The following is an 18,457-nucleotide window of genomic DNA, read 5'->3' on the forward strand; positions in this document are numbered from 1 at the left end:
GCTCCAGTCAGGGTGCACTGCAAATTTTCCAACCATGTGCCTCTCTGCCAGCAGCACGCTAGCTCCAGGACTCTGGCAGGCAGCTGATGGGAGCAGATTTGTTTTTGCTGTTTCTCCTCCGGGGTTGGGAACTCAGCTCTCCACAGCTCCCTCTGACGTGTGCAGCGGCAGTTGGTGTGGACGGCAGTTATGACAGCTGGGGGCCAGCTCTGCAGTCCCGGCTTCTGAATGAAGCTCGGAGCCAACAAGCTGCTTGCCACCGCAGAGTGGAATTCTTTGATGCTTTTAAATTTAATTTTACTTTTTTATTTAAAAGAGACACACACGCAGAAACCATTTCTCCTCTCCCATGAGTTAAATGAGATTATTTAAATTGCAATCTAAATCTATCGTCTGTGAAGTGCAATGCAGGTAATTTAGCTATCCACACAGAACTCAAGGAACGGGGCACTGCCCATGTCCCAAATCATTTATGAAGAAGACAGATCTTAGCATCTTCAGAAAGCTCTGCTGAAGAAGAACAGTTATACAGATGAGGAGGAAGTTAAAAGCACTTGTTGAAGACTGGCTGGACGCTAAAAGACATTTTGAGAGCAGCTAGCAGCCGGAACAGATTTCAGTCTCTCTGAACATCAGGAAGAAAGAGGAAAACGAAAAGGATTCTTATCAAGCAATTCTTAGCTCCCTGTACTTTAATAACATTACCCAAGGTTGGGGACCAGAAGACACCCCAGCCCCGCTGCTGTCAGGCCCGTTACTGCTCACGTTGCTGCTTGACTCTTCGGAAGGCTTCTTTGAGCTCTCTGATAGCTGCTTCCGAGTCCTAAGAAAAAGCCAAACAAACAAACAAACAAACAAACAAAACAAGAACCCTGAGACAATCTCAAGATAAAAACGAAATACCTGTCCCACTCGGTGATAACCCGGAGCAACTCCTGTCAAATTAGATCTACAGATGGTGCATACCTGGCCAGGCACACGAAAACCTCAGTCCTGTCCCGTATGCAGCTCTAGGGGGCAGTGCCGCTAAGCAAATAGCTATAGAGACGCTCAGGGACTTAGGCAACTCTGGATGCATTGTAACCACACGACAGCTCTAACACGCTCTTTCAATAGTTCTTATCATGTGTGTGTGTAAACACAGGTTTGTGTATGTGCACCTGTAGGGAAGTGTGCCCTCGTGTGGAGGTGAGAAGTGGAAACGTCTTTCTCAATTGCTCTGTGTGTTATTTTTTGAAACAGCATCTCCAGCGAACCCAGAGTTTGCCAATTCCGCTAAGCTGGCTGGTCATGAGGCCCCATGGATTCCCCCTGCTTCTGTCCCCCAGAGTTGCAGATATAAGTACACAGTGTGCCCTGCTTGACTTTCCTGTATCGTATTGTGTTGTATCGTATTGTGTTGTATCATAGTATGTTGTATTGTGTTGTGTTGTGTTGTATTGTGTTGTGTTGTGTTGTATTGTATTGTGTTGTCTTGTATTGTATTGTATTGTGTTGTGTTGTATTGTATTGTGTTGTGTTGTGTTATATTGTGTTGTGTTGTATTGTATTGTATTGTGTTGTGTTGTATTGTATTGTGTTGTGTTGTGTTATATTGTGTTGTGTTGTGCTATATTGTGTTGTGTTGTGTTGTACTGGATCGTGTTGTATTGTGTTGTATTGCATTGCATTGCATTGCATTGTATAACCTGGGTACTAAGAGCTGAACTTGGGTCCTTAGGCTCGTATGGCAAACACTTTACTGACTGAGTCATTTACATGGGCCCTTCATCATTTTTATTATTGGACTATGGCAGTTGGAAGCTAAAATACCACCAGCCATTAGCCACTAGCTTTCAATCCTCACCCGCCGCCGCTCAGGCGTGCTTACTGACGCGTCCATGAAGTCAGAGCACTCCAGAAGCCGGGGGGAAAGAATCATGAGTTTGAGGCTAGTCCAGGTTACATGGAAAGACTTTGTCTTTCAAAATAAAAAGATCCAAATTTCTAAAAAATATTAAGTCACGTGTTAATACATCAAAAACCAAAAATAATTATATCATGCATTAATTTAAAATTTTCTTTTCATTTCTTTCAGGATATTGTCTTGCTATATATGTATATACGTATACTTGTTTGTGTATGTTTGTATATGTATATGTGTGTATATATGTATATGTGTATATGTGTATATATGTATATATGTTTTTCTGGATATCCTGGAACTTACTCTGTACACCAGGATGGTCTCACAGAGATCCATCTGCCTTTACCCCTGCCTCTGCCTCCTGAGTGCTGGGATTAAAGGTTTGCACCACTATGACTTGGGAAGCTTTTTGGGTTTCCTTCATTTTTTGTTTATTTCATTTTTTGCTTTTTACATCTATTTTTGTTTGACATTCTTTCCAGAAGAGTAAGCCACTGATAACTTAACATTCTTTCTACAGACATACAGAATCCAAATAATAGGCTAAAAACGTGGTTATACTGATAGGCCACCACGTTAAAGTTCAAGAGTTTCCCCGGGTCTCTCGTCCCCCAAAGGTGTTGGAGAAGGTTTTCAGGTAAAGCCTCTTATTGGGAAGATCACTGTTCACAGAAAACAATAGTAGCTTCAGGTGGCATTTGCTATTCCCAATACACCAGGCCTATGGAAACTTTTTTTTTTTTTTTCCGGAGCTGGGGATCGAACCCAGGGCCTTGCACCTGCTAGGCATGCGCTCTACCGCTGAGCTAGATCCCCAACCCCTATGGAAACTCTTAACTCACACTAACTCAGTCTCACAGTAGCTCTCAAAAGAACTACTGTTTCCCCACACCTCATAACCAAGAAAGCCAATGCCCACAAACAAGGGACATGCCCACCACACAGACAGGCGCTGACTTGAACCTGAAACTCACAAGTTGGTTCCAGAGCCGACGCCGTTTACTGCTCCAGCTATAGCAGGGGCTTCAGGGAGCGCCTGGGCTGACTGCGCTCAGTTTCCCAGGAGATAACACAGTTTAACTTGAGTGCCTGCTCAGCTTTGGTAAATGTGGCTGGATATTTACCTTCTGATGGCGGTAGGCACTTTACACATCCCCAAAAGCTGACACCTGGCAGACAGGTGGGCCAGGGGACAGTTTTATAAAGTCCCTCAGCCCAAGCCTGTTTATTTTAACTGTTATAACACTTCCTAAGCTGTTTCAACTGATGATAGTGTGACATCATCCTTTAAAGGAATGGAACAGGAGCACTGAAGACACCTGCTCCCCGACACTAAGGTGGGGCTTTTACATGAAATGCAGGCCACCATCTCAGTTTTAAAACCCGTAACTTTAAATTACTGAAAACAAAACCCAATGACCAGAATTCCTTTCCAAGTAGGGAAGACCATGTTTTTTCTCTAACAAAAAGTAGGTTTTGTGGGTAATTATCAGCAGGCAACCATGAAAAACTATAGTGATGCTGGCTGATGTGGGCACAGGATGCTAAGTGAAGAGACTGGACTGCAATGGTGCATTGTGGGAGATAAGCAGATCTGACGTGAGGGTGTAGCTCAGTCCTCAGCATCACCAAAACAGATGATCACAAACCTTATACATGTGCAGTGTCTGGGAAGGAAAAGGCGGAGCGTTGATGTTTCAGTGCAGCGAAGTCCAGGCTTTTGAAAAGGGCTTACCCTGCTTTTAAATGCAGTATTTTGCTCAAGTTCATCCCAAGGAAGCATGCATTCCCTGGGGGAGCTTAGAGAAAGGGTGTCAGGTTTCATGGTAAAGAATCGTTACCTGTAGTAGTAAGTCCCCCACATCCCTAAGAGGAGCAGCAGGGCCAGCGCCACCACACAGACAGACACCACAGTGATGTCGTGCCTCTGCCCGTAGTCAGCATGGCGCAGCTTCCACCAACGTAAGTCTCGGTGCTGACATCGTTCTCCAATATAGCCAATGACACAGCTGTTGATGACACACAAACAGAGGTCAACCGGAGGCCCCTGGCACCCAATTGTCACAAATTCAATACGCATGGTCTCTGATCTTGCACCTTTCTAGATGCAGTTTGTGATGTCAGCTGAAAGTACTGATTCACACAGCAGCATGCACATTGCCCCTCACAGGCTTTCGCCTTTTCTCAGCCCGTCTTTCGGATGATGGGCAGCTATTTGCACACCGTCTCTATAAGGCATGACAGAGCACCAACTACAAATAAACCCTCAGGCCAAAGTCCTAAGGAGACCCCCTTTCTGAACCAACACAAGCCAGGAGACAGCTGGAGACAGATGTCTGGTCAGACTGCAGCAGTCCCAGGTCAAAGGAAAGAACCAGAAGGCAAAGACCCTTGTTGAACACCAGGCTGTAACAGAAGTGCACACACAGCCCCTGCACTGGAAGCAGAGCCCCTTAGGCTAAGGAGGGGCTGTTTGCTTCTGTAAAACTCACCACTAGCCCAAGAGAAAATGTGGGGAAAGAAATAGAGACATAAGAGGTGGGGAGCTATTCTGAAGGAAAGGGGCCATTTGCCTATAACTCCTTACTGTCCCAAGAGATTGTCGCTATATCTGTCAGACACCAGCTTGTTAACAGTGCTCTCGAGTAAGCGAAGCAATGCTGCCACCTACTGGAACTGCTTGTTTCCAGAAACCAGCGCTCAGAGACAACTGTGTTTTCTTCACGCGAGAATTAACTTTTTAGAAATGTCCCATTAAAATTCCCTTCTCTTAGCCCAAGATCTACCACCAACCCCTCCATTTCTCCACTTCATTCTAAAAGAACCGGAGGGATGAATGCACAGAAATGACGCCAGCAGCTCTGGTGGGAAGACACAGCATGGGAGAATGCTGCTGAAAGTTCCAGAAGGTCTGGAGTCTCTTCCCTAATTCTACCTTTGGCCATCGTGAGAAAGGGTAAGCTCACTTCTTCAGGAGGGAAGAAAAGGAGCAATACTTATTAGTCACCATGACGATACATTTCTCTCTCTCTCTCTCTCTCTCTCTCTCTCTCTCTCTCTCTCTCTCTCAGACGCCTCCTCTTTTACAGGGATGGAAACGGACTCAGCATTCAATGATTTGCATGAGGTCACACGGTTAATGATTGGCAGGTCTGACGCGCTTGGTTCTGAGATGTCAAAACCTGTTCTGTCTGGTGCACTGTTGTTTCTTTTACCAAGCTTCCTGCTCTACTCACCTCTAAATGGACCATGGAAGGGATGGAAGGCAGGAGCTGAGGTGGGGCCTAAAGGTTGCTCAGGCTTCCTGGGGCCTCTTTTTAATTCTAGCTCACTTGGTTTTAGCTCTTTACTGACAATCCCTAATAGTTGTTTTTTAAAACTGTTAGATGCTAATGGGCTCCACTTGTAAATCGAAGTGACCTGGGGTCTTTGTGTCCTGTCCATGGCAGTCAAATGACCAGTGCTTCTTCAAAGGGTGGGGCACAGCCAGGGGTCTTTGGATTATCTGAATTATTAGTTAGTTTGGCTAAACCAAACAGAAGGTTCCTTGGATAAACCCATTTGAGTGTCCATGGCCAAACACTATGAAGTCACTCTACACCAAGTAAGGGTAAAACACCTTTTAAGTGAGTTGTGGTCACAAATCCACGAGGAATGGAAGAGCCGGAAGCATTCTCCAACCACATCCATCCTTAAGAAACTTCACAAGCCTGCTGTAGGGGTTGCAGCCCTGGAAAAACATGTGTCGGAAGGATGTTTGACCAAAGGCAAATGGGAAGGAATGAAGGCCTCCTCTGAGCTCCAGAGTTGGAATGTCCCCAGGATTCAGGGACATATAGGGAACCAGTGGGTGTGGGTGCTTCAGGCCCTACTCCCCTACCTCAGGCCAAGGCTCTGCATCTTGCTCCCATCAAGGAAGGAAGGGCCTCTAGAAGCCGCCCTGTGCAGAAAGACCAGGGACTGTCTGCACTGACAGGAAGCCCCTGAGGTTTGCTACTGCAGAATGCAGAGATGTGAGGGAGGCTGACAGGACAAACAGGGCAAAACATTGAAAACCTGCTAAACCACATTTTTATCAAATCAATTCAACATAAAGTTTTGCCCCAAATGACTGTGGACACCAGTGACTTTAAACATTGCTTTTGGTTAACGGTCCTTAAACGTGAGGGACATCTTCAGCTGTGGCCTGTTTAAGGCAGGGCCTCCTGTGACCCAGGCTGGCCTTGAATGGAATGACCAAGAATTCCTGATTCCTCCACTACTACCCCCCAAGGAGTCTGGGACTGCGGCTGTGCTCCTAGGCCTCTGCCCAGCTCCAGCTTAACTTGTGTAAAACACAACAGAAGAAAGATGATGTTTTCATAGGGACTGAACAATAAAAGGAAGTGTGTTGATGAATCGGCAGGATCAGATTAGAAGGAAAACTGCTATGACACTGTGATGTGCACTCTGGCCTTTAGAATTCTTCATACTACAACAGTTCTCTGGCGACCTAAAGCTAACTATCATAAAGGAAATAAGCCATAGACAATCAATAACACATCCAGTTCTGTAATTTTATAGGATTAAGTGCTAGATAAAAACCATTTGATTGCTAACATTAACTATTAATTAAAAGTGAATTATTATGCTATACTTGAAAGCATCTTGAGTTATAAAATCATGGCATGGAATATTAACTCAAAAGCAGAGTCCTACTAGAATCGAGTCATTTTTACTAATATATCCAAACATCTCCACAATTTTTGTCAAGCTGACGTGATTTTTAATGTAAGACCATACTCAGTCCAAGAATATAGCTTCTTCTTCCTCCAATAACTTAGTTTCTTTTCATTACTATTAACAAAAATCACAAAATTGTTTAAGCCCATACCATCTCTTCCACATATGAGACCTATATGTATCTGCACATCTGTCCATCCCCTCACATTGCCTTGAACATGGGAAACCAGTTAAAAGTAGGATGTAATCCTGGATTAAATACTGCCCACTTGGGTTTGTATGTGGATATTGGTGTGTGAGTGTGCATGCAGGTGCACGTAGAGACCAAAAGTGGACATCAGGTGTCTTTGTCCTCTGTTCTCCGCCTTATTTCTTTGTATGTATGGGTGCATAGATGTCCCAAAGCACGTGTGCAGATCAGAGGATGGCATGCACCAGTCTGTTCTCTCCTTCCACTGTGGGAATCTCAGGAAATGTACTCGGGTCCCGGACTTGGTGGGGAGCCTACTGGCTAGACCTTCCACCTCATAATTACGGGCAGAGCCTCTCACTGATGGGCAAGTGCCAGGGATTCTCCAACCTCCACATCTCCATTGCCTGAACTGGGTTTTTTCACGGGAGCTAGAGACCCGGATTCAGGCTCCCTTCCTTTGCTGTAAGCACCCTACTGAGGCTCCCTTCTCCCCAGCCCTGAGTGTAGCTTTTATCACACAGAAAGGCTTTCCTGGTGAGTGCTGTGGAGTCTCTCAGAGTCCTAGGTCTTCAGAATCATTTTGGGTGAAAATGTGGCCTGTCATATCACTCTACGATCTAAAAGGAAGCAGACAGCAGCAGCCTCATCCTTCAATCACTGTTACCAAGACAGTAATGAAAAGGGAACTGCTAGAAAGACAAGAAAACTTTTTTTAAGCTTTAAACATCAGAGGCAATACGTTCAGGGTGAATAGAGATGCAACATTTTTACAAATCTAGGATCTGGCTGAAACCAAATTGGTTTTAGTAAATTTCCTACAAATCTGCCTTCTTCATGTTGAACGAGGAACTGAATTTCCAGACTATGTTCATCAAATTATTTATGTAAAAAGAAAGTCATCGTTGCCTATAGAAAAAAAACCTCCTCTGTATACATTTTACAAACTTCCTGAAAGTCATGGACCTCAGTATCACCTCGGGCTATCAGAAAGATGCTCGACTCACTTGCACACGTAGCGGTCCACGGATTCAACATACATGCACACGCCACCATTGAGGCAGTACCCATCGTACGACGGCGGGCATCCTGTGATACTGTTTCGGACCCAGTGGCAGCCATCTTTTCCAAGGAGAGAGGGTGAGGTAGAGTCTGGAACAGTCAAAGACATTACTTTCATTTTGTGTTTCTGTGAACAACGTGCACTGTGGTCTCTTGACGAAAGCGGAAGTCTCAGGAGTGTTGACTCTCACCTTCCTAACCAGTCAAGAGCTAAACCCTTTTCTCTCTTGGATTGTCATACTGGAGGCAAAGAAAGAATGGACAACCCTAAACCTGAAATGAACCACTGGGGTCTTGGTACAGCTCACAAGCCACCCGGCGACACACCGTTATTGCACTCCCAATCTAGGGAGTCACAAACATCTATCCCACAAAGTGCATTCTTCTAAAACTGATTTAACTTTTAGGGGCCCCCCTCAGGCATGAGACTATAGCAACTGATGGGAAGAAAATGTTACTGTATACAAGGCAAGGCAAGCTGCAAAGCCTCTTGGCTTTGAATGGTTTCCTACTCCTTAAAGGGACGACACTGCTGCTTGCAACTGACTAAGAAGTTTTTCAGCCTGCCTTTAAACTCATGGTAATCCCTCTGCCTCAGCCTCTCAACTCCTGGGATTGTAGGAACCAGCCATCACACCTATCTTCAATACCTTTTAAGTGAAGAAAATTACCTGAGAAAAACAAAATAATTCACTATAAAACCCAGAGACCAGGCAAGTATGAACTTCCCTGTCTGCAGAATATATAGGGCAAGCCCTATTCTGGCTGCTATGCCTTTTGTGGGCTGCTGCCTGTGTGGGTGATGAAGCACACATCAGTACCAGTGACTGCCTTGAGAGAAATGAAAGCTGGCTGGGTTGCTAATTCATGCCATGCTGACTTTAAAAAAAATCAATTTTAGGACCAGAGAGATGGCTCAGCGGTTAAGAGCACTGGTTGCTCTTCCAGAGGTCCTGAGTTCAATTCCCAGCACCCAGATGGTGGCTCACAACCATCTGTAATGGGATCTGATGCCCTCTTCTGGTGTGACTGAGGACAGTGACAGTGTACTTATATAAACAAAAATAAATCTTCTTTAAAAATCAATTCTAAAATCCTTGAAAGAAAGCTTGGCACAGTGGATCACACCATTAATGCCAGCATTTGGGAGGTAGAGGCAGGTAGCTTTCTGAGTTCGAGGCCAGCCAGGGCTACACAGAGAAACCCCACCTCAAAGAATTAACAACACCAATAGCAAAATTCCTTGAAAGCGACTCTTCTCACGTCACGGCCCACACTCCTGAAAAGTTGCTAGAGGCTCCCTGTTGCCATTACCTGTGCTGGACATGTGCAGAGGTGTGCAGCATGCGTAAAACAGACCAGAGCTTTAAGGTTCAGTGCCATAGGCTAAGCAGATTTTGTACAGGTTTTATACAGATTAGCTCTCTTTTTGTTTTTTGGTTTGTTTTGGTTTTGGTGTTTTGAGACAGGGTTTCTCTGTGCAGTCCTGGCTGTTCTGGAACTCACTCTATAGACCTGGCTGGCCTTGAACTCAGGGACCCACCTATCTCTACCTCCCAAGTTAAAGGCATCCACCACCATGCCCACATAGTCTTAACATTTGTATATACTGAAATAAACAAAATACACTATTATAAACCCAGATATAGCCTTGGCCTGTCTAGCCCAGCTAAGGCTTTCCATAGCCTCTGAAAACAATCAGCCAAAGGAAAAGTAGTCACAGAGTGAAGGAGAAACACCTATAGTGAACCATGAGGAGGAAGAAGAGGAGGAGGAAGAGGAAGAGGAAGAGGAGGAGGGGGAGGAGGAGGAGGAGGAGGAGGAATAGGTTTATATACAGATGCTATGAAATGAACAAAAGCAGAATGACCTCAAATTCTGCAGCCCAGCACTAATCCGGTGATGAAATCTAGCTCTCCAGCCAGATTAAACAATCCCTGAGGTAATCAAATGGAGCATAAGATTTCTGAACCAAGTTCCTCCCGGTTGATCTGGACCACCCACTCCACCTACCAGGGCAAGGCAGTCCAGGTGCTGATGGGCAGCCTGCACAGGTGCAGTTGTAGCCTCCCTCCGTGTTGGTGCAGGTGGCATTCTCGCTGCAGCCGTGCGACCCCTGCTGGCACTCATCAACGTCTGTCCCAGGAGTCCATGAGAAGAGAAAGGACATTCAGAAAAGGGAAGGGTTAGGGAACCACAGAGCCCAGCCGTGTAGAAGGGGTTTCTTCACCTGTGGGGTGCTTCACAACCAGGGCCCTATGCATGTTAGGAGGCCTTGCCGTGAATGCCAGAAATAAAGATCACTGGGACCAGGGCTGCAGGGATTCAGGGATCCCGGGCTCCTGATGGGATTTCTCTCCACTTGAAAGGAGAGATTTCAAGACTTCTCCAGGCCAGAGATCAGTAAAGCACCCCCAGCAAATAGCATTTCACATCCTAAAACTCAGGGTTCACTTTTGCAACTAGATGCTTATTCGTAGACATAAATGTCATAACAAGTCAGGCAGGGAGGTGCAAACCTTTAATCCCAGCACCAGGGAGACAAGAGGCATACCGATCTCTATGAGTTCAAGGCCAGCCAAGGCTACACAGAGAAACCCTATCTTTAAGTATGACCTATATAAATAACTAAGCCTATGTGTCTTGGCTGTTAATGCCCTAACAAGTAGGTTTTTCCACTGTCTGCACTGAATGGCCTTATGGAGGACTGCCACAATGTATTCAAACATCTCACATGACCTCCTGGCTGCTCCCAAATACCAGAGCCTCTCCCTCCCTAGACCACACAGCCATAAGCCTAAGACTGTGTCACTTGAGGGCATGCCAGGGGCTTTTCTGTCCTCTACAGCTGTGCTGTCCGGTATGGAGAGACTTGCCCTCTGGGAGTATTAGGCTCTCTAACTGCATCTAGTCTTCTGGTCCAGATGGTGCTGTCAGTTCAAAACACACACCAGAGTTTTAGGTCTTAGAGTGCAAGTTAAAATATAAACATCCAAAATACCAATTAATAGTAAAATGTTAATATGTTAGATATATTAGTGTGTTGTGGTTTGGCCAGGAGTTATCTGTATTTTGATGCTAATTCCGCTGCCCCAAGGACAGCTGCCTGTCACTTACTCAGGACTCAGGTGACCTTATCAGAACCTTCTCCCATTTAATTTGTAAAATAAAGGTGAGAGCCCTGATTTGGGCAGGGGAAGGGAAGTGGAGGGGAGGAGGAGAGAGAAGGAGTTGGTGGAGAAGGAGGAAGAGGGAGCATTCACCTCTGTATTTGTCCTGCTCTGGCTGAGCCTCTCAGGAGACAGCTAAAGTCTCCTGAGTATTTTCTTAATTAGTGACTGATATGGAAGACCCAGCCCATGGTGGGTGGGGCCACCCCTGAGCTAGTGATCCTGAGTTCTATAAGAAATCAAGCTGAGCGAGCGCGAAGAGCAAGCCAGTAAGCAGCGCTTCTTCCCGGCCAGCCTCTGCTTCAGCTCCTTCCTCCAGGTTCTTGCCCTGTTTGAGTTCCTGCCCTGACTTCCCTGGTAAGTGAAGGACTTACCTGGAAGTGTAAACTGAAATAAACCCTTTCCTCCCCATGATGCTTTGGTCAGGGTGTTTTATCATAGTAATAATAACCCTAATTAAGACACCTATTCACACACACACACCACACACACACACACACACACACACACACACACACACACACACACACACACACACGGTTACATGGAGACACATACTGAGGTCCAATGGTAGAACACACAAGCATACCCGTGGCTTCTATGGTCCCAAGATCTCATGGAACTGGGCAGGGCAGGGCCATGACCCCCTTTGGCATATTTAATATTGGGAGGTAGGTTAGTAAGAGTGGGAATCTAGAGTCTAAAGAGCTTAAGTCTCTGAGAAAATATACCTTTTTTCCCTTCAAAAGAAATGAAATATGAAGTCTGTTTGCCCAAAATATCTGTGAGCCTGCTTAATTAGTGCAGTGACATTTTCCTGACTGCCTGCCAAATTTGTGCTTTAAAGTGTGTTTTCAGAGGTCTGTGGACTGCACAGAACTAATCTGATAAAGTCTGGCTTAAGCCAACTGGATCCACAAATGGGTAGTCATGACCTTCACATGTGAGAGAAAACACCCGCATTGAGGTTACCAGGGCGTCTGTCCTTCTCTGTTGGCTTTCAGAAGAAGGAAAAGGGGTTGGGGATTTAGCTCAGCCGTAGAGCGCTTGCCTAGCGAGCGCAAGGCCCTGGGTTCAGTCCCCAGCTCCGAAAAAAAGAAAAAAGAAAAAGAAAAAAAGAAGAAGAAGAAGGAGGAGGAGGAGGAGGAGGAAGAGGAGGAGGAGGAAGAGGAGGAGGAGGAAAAGAAACAGTGTAGAATAGGAGCTGGGAACCCCTAGGAGAGCAGCTAAGCGCTGCACTAGGTGACAGTATGTAGGGCAAGCCTCCACTTGTGCAGCGCTACCGGGCTCCTGACACCCAGCACAGCAGAAGACATCCACAGAGTGAACTCCCAGCCCACAGCCCCACCCAGCCCTTGGCAGAGGAGGGTGGTTGTGAAAAGGCTTTCAATCATTCTGAGCTTGCAGTGAAATGTCAGTGCTGGAAGTTCTCATCTACTGAACCGTCAGAAATATCTTACACCTGCCTTGGAGCCTCCTGTCCCTGTCTTCTTGCACACAGTGATTCCCAACACATCCACCCCAGCCCTGCGGTTCACCATGGTCCAGTGGCTAAACTCAGCTACAGAGAGGTGCGGACCAACTGCTTACCGATGGCTTACAACTCTGAACACTGACTGAGCTTCCAACCTCCAAGCCCCAGAGAATGAACTAGAGAGGCAAAGAGGTAGGCATAGCAGCTCAGCTTGTGCTGTTATGGCCAGGAGATTGTTTCCTCAGACCTAAACTACATCTGTCCGCACAGGTCTTGACATGTGTTTCCTTCCGATTCTAACCTGCCTCCCCTCAGCCCGCAGCAACTATTTTGACAACTCTCTTCAGCTCGCCTCCTGCCCCGCCCCTGTGCACTGGCACCTGGGCTCTCTCACCGAGACAGTAGATCCCATCTCCCTCGTAGCCTTCTGAGCATTGGCAGACATAGCCACCTTCGGTGTTGATGCACCTGGACGAGGTGGGAGGACAGTCTGAGCTACCCAGCTCACATTCGTCTATATCTGTGGGGAGATCATGGGCATGTGAAACGTTTTCCAACCTGTGGGTCTCGACCCACGCAGGGATCACACATCGCATATCCTGCACATCAGACATTGACATTGCGATTCACGACAGTCATAAGATTGCGGTAGTGAAGTAGCAGTGAGATGATTTTATGCTGGGAGAGGATTCCCACAGCAAGAGGAACTATATTAAAGGGTTGCAACATCGGGAAGGTTAAGAAGCACTGGTTTTGGCAATCCTGGAAAGAAGTAACCTGCACAGTAAGAAAGATTGAGTCTTTGTATGGCCAGTCACTCAGCCGCTGACAGGTTCTGTCTGTGCAAACCTGCGTCTTGTGTTTGAAGTTCATTTTTCATGAAGTCCCCACCTGTCTGAACAGCTAAGTAGGTATAGGTAAATTACTTTCTTCCAGAGTTTTCCAGAGACAACAAGGATGACATTTTCCCAGTAATCATTTACTATCGATAATATAAAATGGAAACCTATCTACCATAATCTATTTGTTTCACAAAAACATATATATTAGGGTTCTCAGATATTTATGAATTTATGTTCTATATTTATGACTCCATAAGTTTGACTTGAGCTCAAATTCATGTTTCTCGTAGTGTCAAGTTCACTTTTTGTTTAATCTTAACACAATGTTAGTATAATATGAGGTAATATTATATGTAAATGTGCTTATGTGTCTTATTTACTACGCATACCATTCCTCCCCCCCCCCAACATCAAATAATTTATTTAAACCTACTAATTACTTACATCCTTGTGGAGAATTTTAGTTAGTAAAAAGAACGCTTTTGGTTCATGATTTTTCAAATTTGTGCACTTGGCCTTTGCTCTTACCAGAACACAGGTTTCCATCGCCAGCAAATCCTTTCAAACACTGACACACAGCTGCCTCTCCCTCTGAAATACAGTGGGCATGGCTGCCACACCCACCAGGGCCGCAGTCATCTTCATCTGCAAACAGTGAGAGCACATGCAATTATTACCAGCCTTCAGAGGAGGAAGTGGACATCCAGCTGCTGGACAGAATGTCCCAACACCTCCTTCCTGGAGTTTGTGTGTGGGCTTAGCCTCCAAACGAAAAGAGCTGGTTAGGTCTGGCGGCTCTATCTGCTTCTCTAGATTCAGAAGACAGCTCCCTGCTTCCATGTGCCTTCAGTTGCATGGTTTTGTATGCTTGCTAGCTTTGATTTGTTTTGGTTTGTGGTTTTGTTGCTGTTCTAGCTTTTTGGCAAAGTGAGAAGCCAAGGCTGCCCTGAAAGTGAGGACCCCCCTGCCTCTTTCTCTCACATACTGAGGTAAACCTGAATCCTAAAGAACCATTTGATGTCCAGAAAGCTTGGTGTTGACTTGTTTGTCATCTGTTCATTTGAACTTCTAATAGAACTTAAAATAGACTCCAATTTCATTTTAAGTAATATCGATTATAACTCTAGGTAGCCTTTATAAGACACACAACACAGGTATTTTATCTACAAACTGTGAGTCTAGATTGAACAGGTTTGGAGACATTCTAGCTAGTTTCCCAGCCATTTTATGTCCCTTGTCACTTGCTGTTTGTTCTGGCCATGTGCTCATGGTCCATTTCCTCTCATGGCGGCCTCCTCCACCACTGTCCTTTCCTCTTTTTCTCTCTCTACCTGCAAGCCTCTCACTTGACCCTCAAGTCCTACCTTTCTCCCCCCACAGCCCAATCACAGGCTCTAGTCTTTTATTGACCAGCTAAACTGGGGAACAAAGTTTACATAGCACCACTCGGTGTACGTGGGGGACAGCCAGATCTTGAGAGCCAGTATTTAGCCTTAGCAGACAAACAACCCACTACAATTTTACACAAAAATCCCTAACCATTGTGACATACAAAAAGCCCATCTACTCTCCCGAAGCACACAGGCTTGTATGTAGCAAGCAGATCTGTTTCTGACAAGGAGATTGACTCAAGAAAGATTTATTATTAATTTACTAATATCACGTTTCATATCTAATAGGATATATGTCACAGCGTGTGCTTATTATCAAGATTTATGCACTGACTTGTAAGCCTCCTGGCACTTCTGCAAAGTCACGAACCTTACAAGTCAGATGCTGTAAAAGATCATTTCATTTCATAGTTCATTGAAATGCAAATGCCCCGGGGGACAGAGTTGCACGTCAAGTCACAGACTTGAGCAAGCTTTTCTTTGTTTCTTGCTTTTCTGCTCTAACTGCTTGTGCATATAGTCACTCCCCAAAAGCCATCCACCACCTTCTTTTTGGAGTTGGAATACCACAGCTGTCTATGCACCATCGTCTATCCAGTTTGTTCACAGTATATAGGGGAGACGAAGCCGTCTAAGCACCTTTGTAAAGGTTATAATGTTCCAAGCTGGATTCAGGCCCCTTGTGACTGCAGACATTGGGGTAATTGTGGTGTGGGGATTTTTTTGTTTTGTTTTTGATTATCAAGACAGGACTTCATTCTGTAGAACAGGTTGGCCTCAAACTCACGGAAAGCTACCTGCCTCTGCCTCCCTGAGTGCTGGGACTAAAGGCGTGCGCTACCACTGTCCGGTGGGAATTGTGCTTTTATGTTTCCTATGTTTAGCGACTTAACCAAGATTTCTCTTGGGCGAACAGAATACCCTTCATGCTTGCTTGGCTAACCCCTGTTACTCACAACTCAGTCAGTTTTGCATGAAGGAAAGCAACAGATATGCTGTAGGGGGCGCAGGCTAGCTGTGGCCACACGGGCAATGCTCACTGCTTCTGTCTGTTACGGGTGGCGTTTTCTAATAGGACTGCTGCTTTGCATGACTGGTGTTGGAAACCAAAGGAAACATGACTGCTCTAAAAATGCCCTGCCAATTAAAATTCGCTGTCCATGGCTAGATAAAGAAGACGAAGAAGAACGTAGTCAGGGCTGTAGACTTGGCTCAGTGGCTAAGAGCACTTGCTGTTCTTCCAGAGGTCCCCAGTTCCATTCCCAGCACCCACACAGCTGGCTGTACACAGACATCTGTAACTCCAGTCTCAGGGGATCTGAGAGGATCAGACGCCCGCATTGTACACAAACATACATGCAGACAGAACATTCATACACATAAAATAATTAAAACTTTTTCATAATTAAAAAGAAGGGCACAGTGATAGGGGTTAGTAATAGTGATTAGGATTGAGGGTGTAGTTCAGTGGGTCTAGCATGTGCAAAGCCTTGGGTTTGAGCACCAGCACTTAAAAGTCAAAACCCCAAGTACCAGAAGCAACTCTGGGAGCTAAGCTATAAAAATAAAATTCACTCAGAAGTACCTACTGTGTGCCGAGGTCCTACTGAGTGATAAAAGTGCAGTAATACAGGCTGCAGGCAAAGGCTCTGTTGTCTTTGGGGGCTAAGTGAATACAGAGCCAAGCACAGGTGATGACATAAGTCTTCTCTCCCTCTCTCCCTCACTCCTTGACCCCCGACACTGTCAAGGTGCTCTCTGTCATGTATCTTTGTCTGCCAATCTCTCTTCAGTGTGATAGAAGTGCCCTGTGAGCCTGTATAGGTCCCTGCCAGGTCTGAACGTGGTCTCTGGCCCCACGAATCCTGATGCTGTATTTGATTAGACTTCTGGGTCTCACATTAAGCTATGACTATGCAGGTTGCGGCTGTCTTTAGCCTGCCCTGGTAAATGCCCAGCACTTAGTACAGTGACCAAAAAATAGCCAAATAAATATAGTTTTTTTGTGGCAAATTTTTCTGGAACTTCTTAAAAAGGAATTGGTCGTTTGGTCATACTTCTCTGCTCATGTGTGTGTGCATGTGTAAGTGTGCATGTGTAGGTGGTCATGTGTGTGTGCATGTGTAGGTGTTCATGTGTATATGCATGTGTAGGTGGTCATGTGTGTGTGCATGTGTAGGTGCTCGTGTGTGTGCATGTGTAAGTGTGCATGTGTAGGTACTCATGTGTGTGTGCATGTGTAGGTGCTCAAGTGTGTGTGTATCTATAGGTGCTCATGTGTGTGTGCATGTGTAAGTGTGCATGTGTAGGTGGTCATGTGTGTGTGCATGTGTAAGTGTGCATCTGTAGGTGCCCATGTGTGTGTGCATGTGTAGGTGTATATGTGTAGGTGTTCATGTATGTATGCATGTGTAGGTGCTCATGTGTGTGTACATGTGTAGGTGCTCGTGTGTGTGCATGTGTAAGTGTGCATCTGTAGGAACTCATGTGTGTACGTGTGTGTGTGCATGTGTAGGTGTGTGGAGGACAGAAGCCAATGCTGAGTTTCTTCCTCAATCACTCTCTACCTGATTCTTTTGAGTGAATGTCTCTCACTGTACACGAGCTCACTAATTGAAACTGGCTGGCTAGAGGTCCCGGGTCTCTTCCTGTATCCACACCCCCACCACTTGGATTACAATTGCAGACAGCATGCCTGGTTTGTATTTTTTTTTAACGTGGGCTCTGAGGATCCTAACTCAGGTCCTCACGTGTGTGTAGATGCACCTTACAACTGAATCATCTCTCCAGTCCTAGACGATCATAATTTTCAAAATCTTTAGTCAAGTCACTAATCAGTACACCTCAGTCTCAGTTTTTACATCTATAAAGTAGTGGGAAATAACAGGAATCAAAAATATAACTTAAACATGCCAAATGTTAAAAGTGCATAGAGATATCAATTATCGTCATTACTGAAAATACGTGCTTCTTTACATCATCAGAAACACAGGGTGGGGCACGTGACCCTTGAGCCCTGAACATCCGCTCCTCAGACCACAAAAGTCAGAGGGAGACGCCTGTAAGTTCCCTCTCATGGAGGTTTAAGCAAACAGTTTAAAGCCACAGACGTTATGTTAATGCAAAATGTTACTCAGGGGTCTGAGGAGGTGGCTCAGTGGATAAAGGTGGGAGCCCCAGCTTTCAGGTTCAATGCCAGGGTATGGTGGCCTCTCTATAGTCATGGTACTTGGAAAATGGAGATGAGAGTCTCTGGAGCAATTTGTAAGGTAGCTATATATTATATTACATTATATTATATTATATATGGATATATAATACAGTATATACAATACATATATGATTAGATGTGTCAGAGTCAAAGCGAGCCACACTGAGAGAAGGGCAGTGAGCTGTGAAGACAGGGTGGGCTCGTAGAAGCTCTGGGGCTCATCAAAACTCCTCGCCACACAGAGAACATAATAGACTCTATTATGAGCCAAATTATTCTGCTGATAAATGTGCAATATAGACAACGAATTCTAACAGTTCTGTTTGTGGAGTTTCTGCAGTAATTAACCAGTTAATGAGGCTCATCAATTACTATCAACTTTTCACATTGGCCTGACAGGGCAAGTCTAGATAAGCCAGCCACAGTAGGTACGGGTGTGGAAACACTTAAGTCTCTTCTGCCTGATTGTCAGCCTAGAGTCTCTCAGCA

General features: G+C 45.4%; 1 protein-coding gene across 2 annotated transcripts in view; it reads right to left on the minus strand.

The window, feature by feature from the left end:
• Egf (epidermal growth factor) overlaps positions 1-18,457 on the minus strand; it is an 82,672-nt gene that overhangs the window by 7,712 nt on the left and 56,503 nt on the right. For both annotated transcript variants that reach the window (NM_012842.2, XM_063281339.1), the window contains 6 exons: positions 13,895-14,011; positions 12,919-13,044; positions 9,894-10,016; positions 7,826-7,970; positions 3,748-3,915; positions 706-823 (listed from right to left, as the gene is read on the minus strand). In NM_012842.2, coding sequence (NP_036974.2) covers positions 706-823; positions 3,748-3,915; positions 7,826-7,970; positions 9,894-10,016; positions 12,919-13,044; positions 13,895-14,011 — 797 coding nt within the window. The remainder of the gene's footprint in view (positions 1-705; positions 824-3,747; positions 3,916-7,825; positions 7,971-9,893; positions 10,017-12,918; positions 13,045-13,894; positions 14,012-18,457) is intronic.

The sequence above is a fragment of the Rattus norvegicus genome, chromosome 2 (genome assembly GCF_036323735.1).
Source record: "Rattus norvegicus strain BN/NHsdMcwi chromosome 2, GRCr8, whole genome shotgun sequence".
Lineage (NCBI taxonomy): Eukaryota > Metazoa > Chordata > Mammalia > Rodentia > Muridae > Rattus > Rattus norvegicus.